Source organism: Artemia franciscana, chromosome 14 (genome assembly GCF_032884065.1).
Source record: "Artemia franciscana chromosome 14, ASM3288406v1, whole genome shotgun sequence".
NCBI lineage: Eukaryota > Metazoa > Arthropoda > Branchiopoda > Anostraca > Artemiidae > Artemia > Artemia franciscana.
Window position 1 is genome coordinate 13,805,213 of NC_088876.1, and position 15,222 is coordinate 13,820,434.

The 15,222-nt window shown below is 34.2% G+C and overlaps 2 protein-coding genes across 3 annotated transcripts in view; one reads left to right on the forward strand and one right to left on the reverse strand.

The window, feature by feature from the left end:
• The first annotated feature begins 35 nt into the window (after positions 1-35).
• The window catches only part of LOC136035354 (juxtaposed with another zinc finger protein 1-like), a 76,744-nt gene continuing 61,557 nt past the window's right edge, over positions 36-15,222 (forward strand). Inside the window, exon 1 of one of the 2 annotated variants that reach the window (XM_065717102.1) lies at positions 36-207. In XM_065717102.1, the coding sequence (XP_065573174.1) occupies positions 51-207 (157 nt within the window). In that variant the 5' untranslated portion in view covers positions 36-50. Of the gene's footprint in view, positions 345-15,222 lie in introns of both variants that reach the window. The other variant, XM_065717103.1, reaches the window with a different exon arrangement.
• LOC136035356 (signal peptidase complex catalytic subunit SEC11C-like) lies at positions 11,925-14,534 on the reverse strand. Its single transcript, XM_065717104.1, has one exon. The coding sequence runs from the start codon at positions 14,524-14,526 to the stop codon at positions 13,984-13,986; it is 543 nt and encodes a 180-aa protein (XP_065573176.1). The 5' UTR covers positions 14,527-14,534; the 3' UTR covers positions 11,925-13,983.

The window sequence follows — 15,222 nt, forward strand, 5'->3', positions numbered from 1 at the left end:
TGATTGCCTTATTTTTTGGAAGAAATAGAATAGTACAAACCATGTGACAAATGCGAGCATCATTTTTATCACTCTCATGCAAGGGAACCTGCAGGATAGTTAGGATGGCTGTGTTTTTAGTGAACGTGTGTAAATTTCAGGGTTGTGGGCAAGAGTTCCCAAGCCTAAGTGGGTTGATACAGCATATAGAAGAATGTCATATTATGAGTAAGCAACTGTATTATAAGCTACTTCCCTGGTTTGCTGATAGAAGAGTTCAAAAGGAATGTTTGGAACAAACTCCATAGCTTTGCTTTTGTGGTGGAATGTTGGTTTGGTAGCCTAATTATGTTTGTAGTTTCAGTGTATGTTCTGTTCTAACTGTATACTTTAATTGGTATTAGTAAAGTGGTTGGCTGCCTCAAGGGAAACAATAAAATTCTGCAAACTACCTTAGGCCTTAAAATACTTGCTTATTTTAGGTTATTCCCAACAACATGTTATTCTACCCCTATCCTCCCTAATGTGCAAATATGTAGTCCACATTATTTTTCTATCTTTGGATTTTGCACTTGCATAATGCTATTGATGGTATTCTGTAAATAAACTTAACAGCAAACAGATGTCATATATTTGTACATTAGGATAGGAGGAATGGGGGTTTACTAAAGTGAAGTGGTTCAGGAATGATATAAGTAAGGGTATAAACCTAGAACTGGAGTTGTTGAGAAGGAAACATGTCAAGAACATGATTCATACTTCATGCTATGCAGAATAATTACAGTAACCACATTTTGATTAGCCTATTATTTTACTTTACTTACCCCAATCTTTGGTAAATGTTTAGTTTTTCATATTATTGACCTACAAATAAATTGATCACACCACTAGATGTCTTTTTTATGCTCTTTCTCAATAAAATAATTTCTTTCCTTGCAAATCCAATTTTAAGCCTTTTTAGGATACTTGAAATTAATAATCTTGTTCTATATTTTTGGACATAAACATGGGTTATAACATTTAGTTCAAACTTACTATTTCATTATAAATCATTCTGTAAAAGTTGTATATTTGCAAACACTGATTTATCAAGATTAAGTTGATTTAAAAAAATAAAATATCTACTATGTTTTCTTCTTGTTCTGCTAGGCCACTTAAAACTGCTGTTTCATCTATATGTAAAAAAAAAAATATATATCAAAGCTGACAGAAGAAACATGGCAGACAGAAAAATGGGGAAATTATTTTGAATATTTTAAGTTTATCTTAAGTTTAAAGCCCTTTTCCACCTTATTTGGGTATTGTTTGTTATTATTAGGGTATGTATGTTCTATCCTAATTCAATAGTTGCTTCTTGGTAAAATTACATTTTGAGTCCCTAAAGGGCTCAAAACAGCATATAGTAACCAAAAGTTTAAAAATGTGTTTCTTATAAAACTGACTAGTAAGAAAAAATTGCCATTTGTAGCTGATTTGGGAAAGGTAATTATTATTTTCTTTAGTCTAAATAGTAAAACATTTTTTTGAAAACAAATTTATAGGATTAAAAAAAAAAATCCTACAAACCCCTGAGAAATGACATCAGATTAGCTGTGCAATCATTTTCAAGAGGTTTCAGGCTTTTTTCAAAAAATTCCTATAAATCTGTTTTCAAAATAACATTTTACTATTTAGACTAAGAAAAATAATAATTACTATTCCTGAATTAACTGCAAATGGAAATTTTTTCTCACTTGACAGTTTTTTTTAGAAACATGTCTTTAACTATCTTGAAAAATCTTTAGATTGCTCCAAGCTGCAATTTAAGGTAAACTTTTGGTCACTATGGAATGTTCTACCCTTTAGGTCCCCATCAAGGCTCAAAAATGGAATTTTCCCCAGAAAAAAAAATTGAACTGTAAAGAGCATAAGAAAAGGCACCAGTATGTACTCGTTTTCATCTTAGGTAAATTGTGTTGAAAACTGGAAATTTACCAAAAAATTTGGCTCTATCCTGCTTTCTAAGCCTATAATGAGAGAAAGGGTGAGGTGGCTAGGACACATTATGCAGATAAGAGCAATATTGAATTGGGTGGGAGGGTGTTATAAAGAGGGATTTTAGAGAAAATCTGGAACTTATTAGCTGAAAAAACATCTTTAATACAAATTAACTTCATACCTGGGTAAACTTACTGTGGGTTAACCATACCTGAAGTAACATTCTAATAAAATGAAATTAGTACATTAATATTGCTTATTTTACACTCTTTCCAAATAACATGAGGGCTTCTGACAATACATTTCTTTGTTGTTTTGAATCTTGAAATGTCTTTGTTAAAAAGAGGTTTGCTACATTCTTGATACAATGAAATCCAAAGAAGCCTGAGTGATTAATATAGAATTGCAGATAAAAATATTATTTGAAATGATTTAAAATGCGGATAGCGTTGGAAGGAAACATGATAATCTGGTTAATAGAAACATGATACATATTATAAAATAAGAATTTTATTGTTTTAGGATTTCAAGCCCAATCAGAGCTTTTATCTGAAATTAAAACAAAATAGAGTATCAAATCTCTAGAACCTCATAAATCAGGATTCAGTAAAGGCACAAGGCTTAAAACACTCCTTGTGCTTCTTTTGATTAGTACATGTATTTTTCATGGTTTCATAAAGGTTATTTTGGAGGGGTAATGGGGGGGATGTAGTTACTTCAAAATATCTCTTGGTGGATCTCTAAGGCTCTGGATTCACTCCTTAAAGCTTTAGGCACCTTTCTCAATGACTTTCCCAGAAAGAAAAAATCCCTTGCTCAGAATTTACCATGTTACGCGGTTTTGTGTATGACACAGGACTAAGGTGATAAGACACATTGCCATGATAGCAGACATCAAGTTTGGAAATAATGTTGATATGGGAATCAAATGGTAGACTGTGTAATGTTACCTTCAGAAGAGCCTATAGAATGTTATCATGTTTTGTTTTGCTGTGTGCTGATTTTTTTTTCTTTTTTTTTAGATTAACTCTTGATTCTATTAGGCTTAGGTCAGCTTTGAAAAAAAATCCAAAATATGTTCCAAAATTCAAGTATGATTAAGGATCATTAATTGTTATTACCTTCAGTCTTAAATGATATGGAACAACAAATTTTAGCCTTTAAAATATTTATAATAGATCTACACAAAAAAGGGCTAACGTTGTTGCAAGCTCTGCACTTGTAATTTTGTGTTATCTGAGAACAAAAGTAACAACAAATAATTGTTTGTCATTAATGATAATTGGGTTCTGGAACACAGTCTTAGATCCCAATTCATTTGTTAAGGTTAATTCTTGGGTTAAATTATATAAGAAAAAAAAATGAAATACACAACTAGACACTATTCAATGCTCTTCCAAATGTAACCAGTGCCAGCCCCCCTTCCTCCTTACCAAGGGCAGATGTAATCCTTTATTGTATAGAAAGTTTGCTGTTCTTTTTTAAACTATTTTTCCAAATTAGATTTATTTGGCATTGTGAACAAATTGCTGATGAGAAACAAGCACAAAAGATAGTATATTTTTGATTTTCTTCATTAATTCGCAAGCCAAAGGATGACCATATCATTCAATGGATCTTTTCACACTCTTTCTGAGCATACTAATTGCAACAAAAAATGAAGCAAAGAAAAAGGGGGCTCTAAATTTTGACAAAGCAGTGAACAAAAAATTAAATATAAAAACAAAACTACACTTTAACTTAAAAAAATTAAAATAATCTGAATGCTTCAGTCCCACGTCCGGGAGCCTTTCTGAACAGAACAAAAATTACAAACAACAAAAAAGAAGAAAATAATGTTTTTTTTTAAAACCACAGCAACTAAACACACGAAAAAAAAAGAACAACTCACATTATAAACAAAACTCCCAGCACTGATGGTAATAACTTAAGACAAACACCAAATTAAATGTTTGTAATGAAACTCTGTGTTCCTTTCCTCTGCAACAATTGGTGTATAAATGGGAATCTATTAAAAGCGAAAATTTTATTTACTTGAACAAAACAAAAAAAGGTCATCAGCCCCCAGGTCCATTACCCTTAAAGAACCCCTACAGGTTAATGAAACAAATTTATGAATTATAAATTGAATGGTTTTTTTTCATTTGCAGTCTGTTGACTTCTCACAACATTGACCTTACTTTGTCTTTCGTTCGCAAGGTTATAATTTGTTACAGGACAATTATGTAAATCACTACTTGTTGAAGTTTTTAACTGGTCTTTATTTAAACTATTATAAATTGAATTTATCTTAAAATCTCCATCATCTCTATTAATGCTAATACCCCCATATTATTTCTATAATTTCTGTGAAACTTTGTAAAAGTCCTACATACATATCGTCAATTTTATTTGATCAGACAAAAAATGGTTGATATGTCAATCAGCTATTAAATGGAATATATGCAATTATTATTGCAGTTGCCAGTTTTTTTGCTCTTTAAGCAATTTATTTTTCATACTACAGGTTTTTCATATTATATTTTCCAGACTATTCTCAATTTTTTATTTTTACTATTCATACTCTATTTATTTTTCATACTATATTTTCATACTGCAGTCTTGTCAAATATATTATTTGATTATTAAAGCAAGTCTGATTTCTAACAGCGATTTCTACACAGCTTCAAACTTCTGGTTTTTGTTTTACGGTTTTTGAATTGATGTAATCCCTTGTCAAAATATATACAAATATTATTGTAATCACCAGTTTTTATCCATTAAGCAATTTAATTTAAACTTTTCCATGCATGAATATCTTCAATTTTTCACATAAATGTGACAACGTTATTGCAATGATGTAATCTAGATCATCTATTTGGGCCAGAATATCCCAGGATACAAATTTTTCTGAAAAAAGGAAATACTGTATCTTTTTGAAGATATTTGATTGTTCAAGTAAGTCCGATTTGTAACAACAATTTCTACTAAGCTTCGAACTTTTGGTTTTCATTTTTAAGGTTTTTGAATTGTTGTAATCCCTTGTTAAAATACATGCAAATATTTTTGCAATTACCATTTTTTGCTCTTAATGCAATTTAATGTCTTTTCATGCGGAGATCTATTCAAAGATATTTAATTATAATAGGAAGTCCAATTTCTAACAACGATTTCTACTAAGATTCAACCTTTTGGTTTTCGTTTTTCTAACCGCGTGAGTCTTTGCTTTTCGTTTCCATTTTTGACTCGCTCAGATTCTCAATGTTGCTTGTCTTCTAACCGTGCGTGTCTTTGCTCTTCATTTTTATCTTTGACTCGGTCAGATTCTCAGTGTTGCTTGTCGTCCAGCCGCTTGTGTTTTTGCTCTTCATTTTCATTTTTGACTCGCTCAGATTCTTGGAGTTGCTTGTCTTTTAACCACATTTGTCCCTCTTCTTTATTTTTGATTTTGATTACTTCAGACAATTTATCAATGACCTTTGCTTTAACTGCCTCTATTGGTCTTGTCTCATTTGATGGTCAGTTTGTTTTTCACTCATCGTGAAATTAATTTGTTTGGGCTGTTCTCTTGGTGTTTTCACGTTTAATAGAGTTTAGGGGATTCCAAAGAATCATTATTTGTAATTAATGCAAATTTTCGTTTTTTAGGCCTTCCTAAAGGCATTCTATAGCTGGTTACGTCCAAGCCTATAGGCCTTATTCACGTAAACAAAAAACCAATTTTCAAATTGTCAGGTATTTTAATAATTGGAATTAAAACACAACAACTATTGCTCAGATATCATTTTTTGCAGTGTACATAGTAACTTCAGCGATTCTAAACTGAACTTAAAAAAAATTTCAACTGTTTTTATGTCTTAAATTCTTTCCATTTGCAATTTTGTATGTGTCATAGATATAAAAACGATACGTTCACTCTTGTGGTGCGGGGGGGATTATGGCATAACTCATCAAACTTTTGGTTTTCTTTTTTTATGGTTTTTGAATTGTTTAGATCTCATGTCAAAATACATGCAAATATTTTCTTTTTTATTACTTGGTTTTTAAGCTTTTGGTTTTCTTTTTTAATATGTTTTATAATTGTTGTAAAATTTCGAATCATCATTTGTAATAATTGCGAATTTTATTTTTATTTTTTTGGCCTTTCTACTGTCATTATATAACTGGTTACGTTCAAAACTGAAAGTTGAATCACGTAGCTAGTGGATTTTATCTGACAAAAAAAAAATCATTTTCAATTTTTCAGGCATTTTTCTAGTTTTAATTAAAACATTAAAAGTATTGCTCAGGCACCGTAAATATTTTTGCAGTTTACATAATAACTTTGGCGATTCTGAACTGAACCTAAAAATATTTTAACCTTTTTTCAGCTCTTAAAAAGAAACTGTTTATGCATATAAGAAAAGAAATTCGGTAATGTTTTTTCAACAGCGATTTCTACTAAGCTTCTTACTTGGTTTTCTTTTAAGGTTTTTGACTTGTTGTAATCCTTTGTAAAAATATATACAAATAATTTTGCAATTATCAGTTTTTTTTCTCTCTTTACGTAATTTAATGTCTTTATACTGAGGCTATTCAAAGATTATTACCGAAGTATAATTTCTAGCAACGATTTCTACTAAGCTTCAAACTTTTTAAATAAATAATTTTATTGCCCATTACAAGTAGACATGAAAAACGTCTAGTAGCTTCAAAGAGACTGTGCTTATAATCAAGTGCTGAAGCCAACCAGTGCTTTCATCTCATTACAATCATTAAGGGGTCACACAAATTATACTTAGCCAAAGTTCTAGCGTTACGTGTCCAGGGGGGTAAGCCCAAAGTATACTTCGCATACTTAAAGAAGAGGGATCTGATACGTTTCTTATCCCTATCAGTAAAAATAATCCAAAAGGTGAAAGTGCTAGCAAGTTAGGGGATACATAAGCATTATGTAAACGCGAGCAAATGTTATGGTTTAATATTTAATTTTTAATATTTTAATTATTTAATATTTTAATTTAATTTAATATTTTAATTATTCATATATAAAACATGCATTAATTAAAAAACGTTCAGAAATTAAATAAAAAACGGGTTTTTTAAACTGAAAGTAAGGAACGACATTAAAACTTAAAACGAAAAGAAATTATTTCGTATATGAAAGGGGTTTTCCCTCCTCGACGCCTCGCTCTTTACGCTAAGGTTTTTTTTTTATTGTTTTAAAAAGTAGAGTTGTCACAAAGAGTCAAACTTTAGCGTAAAGTGCGAGGCGTTGAGGAGGGGACAACCCCTTTCATGCTCGGAATAATTTCTGTTCGTTTTAAGTTTTAATGTCGCTCCTTACTTTCAGTTTAAAAAACATGTTTTTTTTTATTTAATTGGAGGCACAGCGCAGCTGTGCAGCTCATCAGCATAATTTAATACTGAAACATCAAGTCCGCGATAAATACAACTAGTGATCGTATGCGGCTGCGCCTCAAGGACGCTATTATTATAAAGAGGAGGAGAGGTAATAGCACCTTGACGAATCCCTTTTCGTACAGGAATCGTACTCTCAGACAAAACAAAACCCCATCAACAGGTACCGTAATTTTAACATGGAGCTTTCTATACATACTTCTAAAACACGCTACAATGGAATGATCAAGACCTCGAGCCAGAGCCAGAAGTAGCAAATGCGAGTGTATGCTAGAGTCAAAAGCTCGACGCACGTCATGGCTACCAAAGCTAGGAGCTCCCCAAGCTACCTCGATTCAATTAAAAGATTTGCAATAAGGCTATGGATATGATCTCTGCTTACAACCTTTTTAAATCCGAACTGTGAATCCGGGGAATAACAACATACGTTTACATCATTAACTAGCTGGGACCAGACGGCTTCGCCACCTGGCCCCACTCGCGGCACGCGGCAGGCTTCTATATATGGATTATCATATGTATACACAACGGATATGTGCTAATTTTTAACTGCGTAAAACCTGTGGATATACAACATTCTTCGAGCATGCAACATATAATTGTCCGTGGGAAAAACAATCTGTAATTAGATATATACCGCATTTCTCTATTGATTGCCCTTGAGCTTAGTTCATGGTGATTTCAAATGCTAATCAAATTGGGAATTGCATTCTTTTAAATTGAAAAGGCAGATCCGTTGGAATCATGGGAATACGAAAAATAAGAACAGCCTCACCCTCGGAAGGCCCTTTCAAAATTGTTGCCTCTATTGCGTTTTCCATTTTTTTTATGGCACTTGGTATTAAACAAGTGACATATAGCAATCGCAAATTCTGTCGGTCTGTCTGTCGGTCCCGGTTTTGCTGCTTTAGGCACTTCCAGGTAAGCTAGGACGATGAAATTTGGCAGGCGTATCAGGGACCAGACCAGATTAAATTAGAAATAGTCGCTTTCCCGATTTGACCATCTGGGGGAGGGGGGCCGTTAATTCGGAAAAATAGAAAAATTGAAGTAGTTTTAACTTACGAACGGTTGATCAGATCTTAATGAAATTTGATGTTTGGAAGAATATCGTGTCTCAGAGTTGTTATTTTAAATCCCGACCGGATCCGGTGACAGTGGGGGGAGTTGGGGGGGGGGAACTAAAATCTTGGAAAACACTTAGAGTGGAGGGATCGGGATGAAACTTAGTGGGAAAAGTAAGCACAAGTCCTAGACACATGATTGACATAACTGGAACGGATCCGATCTCTTTGGGGTAGTTGGGGGGGGGGGGGGGTAATTCTGAAAAATTAGAAAAAATGCGGAATTTTTAACTTACGAACGGGTGATTGGATCTCAATGAAATTTGATTTTTAGAAGGATATCGTTTCTCAGAGCTCTTAATTTAAATCCCGACCTGATCTGGTGACATTGGGGGGAAGTTGGGAGGGGGAAACCTAAAACTTGGAAAACACTTCGAGTGGAGGGATCGGGATGAAACTCGGTAGGGAAAATAAGCACAAGGCCTAGATACATGATTGACATAACCGTAACAGATCCGATCTTTTGGAGTACTTAGGGGGGGGGGTTAATTCTGAAAAATTAGAAAAAATGCGGTATTTTTAACTTACGAACGGGAGATCGGATCTCAATGAAATTTGATATTTAGAAGGATATCGTTTCTCAGAGCTCTTACTTTAAATCCCGACCGGATCTGGTAACATTGGGGGGGGGTTGAGAGGGGGAAACCTAACAGTTGGAAAACACTTCGAGTGGAGGGATCGAGATGAAACTCGGTAGGGAAAATAAGCACAAGGCCTAGATACATGATTGCCATAACCGGAACGGATCCGCTCTCTTTGGGGTAGTTGGGGGGAGGGTAATTCTGAAAAATTAGAAAAAATGAGGTATTTTTAACTTACGAACGTGTGATCGGATCTCAATGAAATTTGATATTTAGAATGATATCGTGTCTCAAAGCCCTTATTTTAAATCCCGACCGGATCTGGTGACATTGGGGGGAGTTTGGGGTGGGGGAACGTAAAATCATGGAAAACACTTAGATTGGAGGGATCGGGATGAAACTTGGTGGGAAAAATAAGCAGAAGTCTCAGATACGTGTTTTACATGATTAGAACGGATCCGCTCTATTGGGGGGGGGGGGGTCAATTATGAAAAAATCTTTTCAATCAATGCCTAAAATAAGTTCTGCGATTTTACAGCTCAAGAAAAAGACTTCCCGTGGTCAAATGTTTCTGTTAAATCTTAGAAAATACTTAAAGTGGTGAGAGCACAATGAAACTGGATAGAAAGAATAAAAACCTGTCGAAGATACGTGACTGACATAACCGGACCGGATCTTCTCTCTTTGGTGGAGTTGGGGAAGGGGGGGGGGGTAATTTTGAAAATTGAGGTATTTGTAACTTACGAAAGGGTGACCAGATCTTAATGAAATTTGATATTTAGAAGGATCTTGTGCTTTAAAGCTCTAATTTTAAATTCCGACCAGATCCTGTGACATTGGGGGAGTTGGAGGGGGAAACCGGAATTCTTGGAAAACGGGAAAATTGGGGTATTTTTATCTTACGAATAGGTGATCGGATCTTAATGAAATTTTATATTTAGAAGGAATTCATGTCTCAGAGCTCTTGTTTCAAATCCCTACCAGGTCTTTGACATTGGGGGGAGTTGGAGGGGGAAATCTTGGAAAACACTTGGAGTGGAGGAATCGGGATGAAGCTTGGTGGATAAAATAAGCAAATGTTCTTGATACGTGATTGGCGGAACCGTACTGGATTCGCTCTCTTTGGGGGAGTTGGGGGCAAGGGTTCAGTGATTTGGCGAGTCAGGTGCTTCTGGATGTGCTAGTACGATGAAAATCGGTAGGCGTGTCAGGGACCTGCACAAATTGACTTGATAAAGTCGTTTTCCCAGATTCGACCATCTGGGGGGCTAAAGGGAGAGGAAAAATCAGAAAAAGATAGGTATTTATAACTTACGAGTGGGTTATCGGGTCTTAATTAATTTGATATTTAGAAGGACATCGTGACTCAGAGCTCTTATTTTAAATCCTGACCGGCATTGAGCCTCTTATTTTCCTTTTAATCATATAATTTTGTTAGAGCTCATACCATATGATTTCTTGGCTCTTAGCTCTTTTTGCCTCGTCTCAAGTGCCATATGAGCTCTTGGCTCTTTTTTTTTTTTTTTTTTTTTTTTTTTTTTTTTTTTTTTTTTTTTTTTTTTTTTTACTGCATGTCGCGTGCCGTTGCAAAGGTTTGGCGGGTTAATATTTCGCAACAGTATTATTGGTACGCCTATTTTTAGTTGTAGCATGTGTGGCGGAAACCCTGGGAGACCCAGGGAATTTAAATTTCTGATGGATAGTTAACCGCTTCATTTGATTTCAGAACTGTGTTGACTGACTTGTAAATGACTGCCTGGTCTCGAATCTTGGTCAGAATAATAATGTTGATTTCGTGGACGTCTTTGTTCTTGGCTGCCAGAATAGCTCGTTCACTTAGCCATTTATGATTTTTATAATTGGTTAGAATATTTGGAAATACCTTTTCAACCAAATCATTTTTTGACGTCACTAAATTACAGAATTCAGGAGGCAGTTGTATACGTCCTGAAATTGAGTCAACTGGGAGCTTTCCGTTTCCAATTGCCAGCAACTGATCTGAAAATATTTCACCAGAGTGATCGTTTTGCAATAAATTAGAATTTTTCAGGCAAGCATTCATTTCATCCGCAGGTGTAGATCTAGGAATAACAGGTAATGTTTGCCTGAAATCTCCCGCAAGCAATATTAATGTGCTGCCAAAGGGTTTGAAATTTCCTCGCAAATCTTGCAATGATCAGTCAAGAGCCTCGAGCGATTTTTTGTGTGCCATTGTGCACTCGTCCCAAACAATAAGTTTGCATTGATGCAATACTTTACCCATCCTAGATGATTTGGAAATGTTTCATGTGGGAGTTTCTGTATATTGCATATTCAGAGGCAATTTCAAAGCGGAATGAGCAGTTCTACCACCAGGCAGCATCGTTGCGGCTATTCCGGACGATGCAAGGGCCAACGCTGTGTCATTTTTGGATCGAATTGATGCCAGAATCAATCTTCTTGGAAAAGTTTTGCCAGTACCATCTGGCGCATCCAAGAAGAAAATGTCTCAATTTTGTTTGTTTTATATTTTTTTAGTTTTTTTTTTATCATCGCTATCACTTTCAATTTGTTTGCTTTGCTTTACCTCGGCTTGTCTTTCGTCATTATGAAATACATATCGCCGAACCTTTGTTTTTTAACTGAAATCTAGTAGGCATTGATGACCTTATCCAACTCCCAAACCCAAATCATCATCGCTATCATTTTCAGTTTTGATACGTTTTGATTCTCGCTGTCCAGGTTGATTTTCTTCAAACTGCACGGTTTTGCGTTGCTCCAGTGTTTCGTCCTGGTGTTCAGTTTTTGGTAACATTTGAAACTAATTGAAACTTGGACAAAATTTCGTGTACCTAGCACTCTAAAGCTCAACAATTTCTAATAAACCTGAATACTTATTATTCAATGAATACTTATTATTCAAAAAAATGTATTATTCAATGCTTGATTAAGACAGAGTGGTAGAGAAAATGAAAAAGAACTGAAACCTCTTTTTTTAGTTTTTTTAAATGATTGCTTTTTTGTTTTTTTCTTTTTTTAGATTTTTGATGTTTTCTCAGTTTTCCTGTTATTTTAGTTTTACTTTTTTAGTTTTTTAGTTTCTTCTTTTTTTAATTTGTATTCTTTTTTTAGTTTTTTCCTCTTTTTTTAGTCTTTAGTTTTTTAGTTTTTATCATTTTTCTTTTTAGTTTTTTTTAGTTTTCACCTGTTAAAGTTTTTTTTATTTTTTTTACTTCTTTTTTAGTTTTTATTTCTTCTATATTTTTTAGTTTTTTCTCCTTTCTTGGTTTTTCTTTTTTTAGTTTTTTCTTTTTGTTTTTAGTTTTTCTTTTTTCTTTTTTTAGTTTCTTATTTTTGTCTTTTTTTTCAGTTTTTTTCTTTTTTTCTTTTAGTTTTTTATCTTTTTTTCTTTTTTTCTTTTATAACGGTAAAGATAGTGTAACAGACGGACATACATACAACTCATTTTTATATATATAGATCACAAGCAACTCCATTAATTTACATAAAACAGAAGATGCGGTAATTGGACGGTAAGAACCACATACAGAGGAATCATTACCTTGTTTTAAAACAGCTGTCAAAATACCAGTACTAAAAGAATCAGGAACCAGAGCCGATTTAAAAATAATCTGGTATAGAATTTATATACCAGATACAGAGGGATCTTACCACATACAGAGGGATATTCCACATACAGAGGGATCATTACCTTGTTTTAAAACAGCTGTCAAAATACCAGTACAAAAAGAATCGGGAACCAGACCCGAATTAAAAATAATCTGGTATAGAATTTCTAAATGTATTAATAGACTAATACTCCCGTGCATTAAATGCATTCTTGAGCTGTAAAATCGCAGAACATATTTTAGGCATTGACACTATAAAACCGATACCATGTGAAGTAGAAAGATTCGCATCCAACTCTTGTTCATATAAGAGATCCAGATTTGTATCGGTTAAAGAAAACTCAGTTGCGAAATGTGATACCCATTCAGGCTCACTGGGAAGATCACAAGTAACCATGTCCCCTCTAGTTGCACCTTTTGATTTTACAAATTTCCTCGCAGCACTAAGGTTTTTGAAACAACTTAATGAACTTGTGTGTAGTAAACAGTCGTACATCGTTAACTGCAGAATTTCTAGGTCGGCCACACTCACTCCAAAGTTTATGCCAGAGTTTAGACCGATTACACGCTACAGATAATGCACTATTTTCAGACCATTTAGGAATTTCAGTGCCAACTCGGACCTTACAAGAAAGGACTGCTGAAAATTCAGCACAACACAGTGCATGAGTGATTTCTGCATAATAAATGTTCAATAGAATTTGTTTTTCACTCACCGGTAGGGCTGATTTCTGAATGAAAAGTTGATAGGGAACTTTGATCTTCTTAAGAACAAATCGGTTCGTAGACTCTTCGATATCCTTCGAAGTAGTCTTAACAGTCCATTTTTTAGGTGGTGGCTTGGAGAGAATACCATTTAATTCAACACTGTTCAAAACAGGGAAATGATCAGATGCACAGACACCAAAATCAGCCTGAAAGGGCAAATCGTTTTGGATAACATGTAGATCATTGCAAGCGGCTAGAGATATCTGGGATATAGGAAAACCAGAGTTAGAGAGATCACAGTTAAAGTCACCAATCAAAATGCAGCCTATACCTCTTGAAACACATCCAGTAACAGTATTAGAAAGTTTCGATCAAGTTGTAACAAACTTTTCTTTGGAAACGCTATCTCCGTAGTCAGTCGGCATATAAACTGAAATGACAACTATATTATCTATTTTCACTGCAACGAAAAAGTCAGTCATCTTGTATAGAGCTGGAATTAGTCTAGTGTTTACAGAAACCGCCACTCCACTAGAAGGTCGTCCCCTACCAGTTTTTTTTTTTAAATGAAAGTTTACTCTAGACAAACTTAATTACAAAAACTTGTCATCACATTTCAGCTTTTCCTCAGTATTTTTCACGGTCCAGAAGGACGTATACTCCAAGACCGGCAAGGACAGTATACTTAAATTGTGGATATTCGTTCATAAGTATAGTAACCATTCCAACAAAAGGAAGAAAACCCTTAACCCGGCCAATGACGTCACCTCTTTGTATCCAAACTTGCCCAGGAGCATAAAGACCTCTGTCGTTTACGTTGTTATTGTCACCTTTAGTCAAAAATATAGCCGTCCCATTTTCTCTTTCATGGACTTCTATAACCCTATGCACACTAGGAATGTCACGTCCTTCAATTTTGAAAGCAAGGATTTCACCAACCCTGACTTGCTCTTCTTGATTTGTTAAAAACAGTAAATCTCCCCGATGAAATGCTGGCTCCATGCTTCCACTTATATTTACAACAATTGGGCTTTCACTGCCAGTCACTACCATCAGTCCTTTCCAAATCATCAAAGTAGACGAAACTATCATCCCAAAACTTAATATTTGATAATATACCTGTCTTTTGTTCATTTTCTTGAAATCTTCATGCACTTGCTTTACATCCATGTTTCAAAATTTTCCTAACAACTTTTCCTAAAGCAAATAATACTCTTTATGATTTTTAGTACCCTTTAGCAGGTCAGGGATGAGCTGGCTTTTTGCTTTTTCAAGGTTTCGAATTATTGTAATCCCTTGTCAAAATATATGCAAATACTTATTGCAATTACCAGTTTTTTGCTCTTTATGCAATTTCTTTAAGCAATTTAATAGAAAATTCTCCATATATGAAAATCTTCAATTTTCCACATAAGTTTGATAAGTATAATGATGTCATTTCAATTTTTACTACATGATGTCATCTGCAAAAACCAAAATAAAGGCCCTTTGCGAATTTTCTCAAACTTCTGATCTATCTAAATCGTTTTGCTTTGTTTAGGCTAGTTAAAAAATCATCTGCTCTTAATCTCCCAAAATTCATTATAGTGGGCAAGTTTGTAGTCTATTTGGAGAATTAGTATTCCTCCAACTTATTACAGGCAATGTAAACGGGGGAAGAGGGAAGTTATCTAGTTTTTATTCACACAACAGCTCAATTTTTATCAAAAACCCTTTCAAATATCTCAAACTATTTAGAGGCTAATTGGCATGTAGTTACTACATAACATGGGATTCCATTTTTTATGGCACTTAGTTTTAACCAAGTGGCATACAGCAATCGCAAATTCTGTCGGTCTGTCTGTCCCGGTTTTGCTACTTTAAGCA